The sequence below is a fragment of the Manacus vitellinus genome, unplaced genomic scaffold (assembly GCF_001715985.3).
Source record: "Manacus vitellinus isolate BGI_N305 unplaced genomic scaffold, ASM171598v3 scaffold_10_pilon, whole genome shotgun sequence".
NCBI lineage: Eukaryota > Metazoa > Chordata > Aves > Passeriformes > Pipridae > Manacus > Manacus vitellinus.
Genome location: NW_021938838.1, coordinates 1,349,838 through 1,352,573, shown reverse-complemented (window position 1 = coordinate 1,352,573; position 2,736 = coordinate 1,349,838). Strand labels below are relative to the sequence as shown.

Sequence of the window (2,736 nt, the reverse complement as noted above, 5' to 3'; positions counted from 1 at the left end):
TTTGGGCTGGGGATGCTGGGGGGTCCAAGGGTCTGCCATGGTCCCTGAGTTGTAGCAGGGATGCCCCTAGGACTGAGAGTGCCATGGACCCAGTACTCTGGGCTCCACATGAGGCCTGGGTACTGGTGTCCCAAAGGTGCTGGAAGGGATGGGTTCCCAGGACCACCAAGGCTGGGGGTGAGGGCTACCACCCTCTCTACCACACCAAAGCCACAGCCGCCATGGTGGGCCATGAATGTGCTGTGAGAGATGCCCTCCCCACCTCAAGCCAGAGCCAGAGTGGCCCCACTGCCCTGCACTGCCACCCCTCATTTCCCCCAACCCCCCACATGCCCCATTAAACCTCTGTGCACCAGCAGTCTCCATTGGCTACGAGATCTTTTAGGGGGACAGGATCCCCCCAGCCCTGCACCACGGGCTCTCCCTCGCCTCAGCAGGCACATGCAGATACCCAGGAGATGGAGGGCATTTGTAGGTAAATCTTTATGCTGCTGGGGGACTTGGGGCCAAGTTTTGGAGGGGGCTGCCACGCTGTAGCTCCGGGAACCAGCGGAAGCTTCCCCTGTGTTCAAAAGGCACCAATTTCAGTTCACGTTTCGGTTACAGCTGGTACTGTATCACACCCCGAGACGTGAGAACGCACAGGTTAGCCCCTTCCTGCCCCAGCAGCTCCCCACCATCCCTTACCCCCCTGGGGACCCCTATCCCCAGGCTCCAGCACACAGGGGGACAGTACAACCTATCTGCGTCATGCTGTCCCACCACCACAGGGGATGGCTTCCACACCATTAGAATCTGCTGGCCACTGTAGAGTGGCTCTGGTGTCCCCCCGAGAGCGGGGCAGCCACAGCAACACCTCAAATTGCCAGGCACATCCTTGTCTCAAGAGGGACACGGCCCCATGCCCTCCAGACCAGGACCGGCTGCAGGTTTTGTATAAGAGAGGACAGCAGGGAAGGATAGGGCATAGATGCACCTCCCAGCTTTGCTTCATTACGGGCACAGCTCTGAAACCATTCCTGGCCTCCGGCGAGAGGGAAGAAGAGGGAAGGAGATGATGGCTGCAGCCCATCACTCCCCTCCCCATGGAGCCCCAGCCCCCCGGTGTGCATGAGTCTCTATGTACATGTCCGCTTACACCAGGTGGAGAGGACTCCCATGGAGGGGAACACATGTCTGGGGAGGGGTGGGGGCCAGAGAGAGGGGACAGTGGCCCTGAGGCCATCACATGGCTGCCAGCTGGCCCAGCACCATCCTGAACTGCTGCGTGCTGTTGGCGAGTTCCTTGACGCGCTCCACCATGTCCTTGGACGCGGTAGGAGAAGGGTAGTGGAGGGCGGCCGCCTTGGTGGTCGCCACGATCTCCTTGAGCATCTCACAGAGGAGGTTGCTGTAGTGCATCACCTTGTGCTGGACATCCTGGGCCTTGGCCTGGCGGGACAGTGTGTCCCCAATGAAGACGAGCTTGTGGGCGCTGAGGATGACGAACTTGCTGTGGGCCACGAAGATCTTGGGGGGTTGGTTGGTGCTGACGGCGGTGAAGAAGGCGTCAACAGCGTTGGTGAACGTGGTAAGGTTGGCCTCGCACTGCTCCAGGTAGAAGAGGAGGAGCTGGCGGTCGGCAGGACACAGGGCCCCGCTGCCCCGCGCCGGGCCGTAGTGCTGGGAGGGGCTCCAGTTGGACAGGTCATTGTCGATGGGGCGCGACACCTCCTGCTCCAGCCGCTCAAACTGCTTCAGCTGTGGGAGGGATGAGTGTGAGGCAGGGGGGCCACCGAGCCAGCACCTGCTCCCCCTCCCCGGAGCCACCAGCACGGGTGGCCATGGCCACCAGCCCCAGGGAAAAGAGTGAGGGACAGCGCCAGCCTCAGGACAACTATACCACACCCCTCTCCACTGGCACAGCATTGGTATGGTATGGAAGGCAAGACAAAACCCTCCACTGGGACAGACAGGGAAGAGGGCTGTGGTCAGACCGGCAGCAGAGGTTATGAGGGAAGCAGGACCTGGGGCCCTGCCTGCTCTGGGCACTGTGCCCAGCAGTGCCTACCTGCCTACCCTGGTGCCCTTACCTGCTGGTGCTCCAGCTGGTCCTTGCTCTGTCGGATGATATTGCCTTTCTCCAGCAGCTCCTTCTGGGTCTTCTCAAACTCCTCCTTGCCCTGCAGGAGCATGACATGGAAGGGGTCAGCAACATCAGCCTTGCCAGAGCAAGCTCCCACCTGCCCCAGGACACCCCTGATCCCCACAACCCTCAAGCTGGAGGATAAGAGCAAGATGTGTGGCAGAAGCAGATCTGCCTAATCCCCCTGTGCTGGGGAGGCACCAGCACAAACGCTCCCTGTGGGGAGTGACTCCCCTGCCCGTGCCCACCTGGAGATGGACATAGTCGTAGTCCTCCATCCAGCCACTCTCACTGTTCTCGTAGGGCCCGTCGGGCGACTCCTGGGCCAGTAGCTTGGGCGGGGAGGGCAGGGGCCGGGACTGGATGCTGCTGGCTTTGTCGGAGGGGTGAGGGGGCCCATGGCCACCGCTCTCCGCCACCGGCTTTGTCCGTTTGAAGAGGAGGGAGGCATTGCCATGCAGGAAGGAAGCCAACTGCTTGGTGTCATCAGGGACACCACGTGAGTGCATGATGAAGTGCTCCAAGTCATCCGCGCCCGGCTTGCTGCTGGCCAGCGCACTGGGGGCCCAGTGGCAAGCGTCCAGCGCTTGGCCGTGCCGTGCCAGGGCCTG

The 2,736-nt window shown here is 61.8% G+C and overlaps 2 protein-coding genes across 2 annotated transcripts in view; one reads left to right on the top strand and one right to left on the bottom strand.

The window, feature by feature from the left end:
- Positions 1–181, top strand: part of LOC103766378 (chymotrypsinogen 2) — a 5,279-nt gene extending 5,098 nt beyond the window's left edge. Inside the window, exon 6 of the mRNA XM_029965482.1 lies at positions 137–181. Within this exon, the coding sequence (XP_029821342.1) occupies positions 137–181 (45 nt within the window). The remainder of the gene's footprint in view (positions 1–136) is intronic.
- A 773-nt stretch (positions 182–954) lies between these two features.
- BCAR1 (BCAR1 scaffold protein, Cas family member) overlaps positions 955–2,736 on the bottom strand; it is a 12,618-nt gene continuing 10,836 nt past the window's right edge. The window contains exons 6-8 of the mRNA XM_029965481.1: positions 2,374–2,733; positions 2,073–2,162; positions 955–1,740 (exon numbers count right to left, since the gene is read on the bottom strand). Of these exons, the coding sequence (XP_029821341.1) occupies positions 1,225–1,740; positions 2,073–2,162; positions 2,374–2,733 (966 nt within the window). The 3' untranslated portion in view covers positions 955–1,224. The remainder of the gene's footprint in view (positions 1,741–2,072; positions 2,163–2,373; positions 2,734–2,736) is intronic.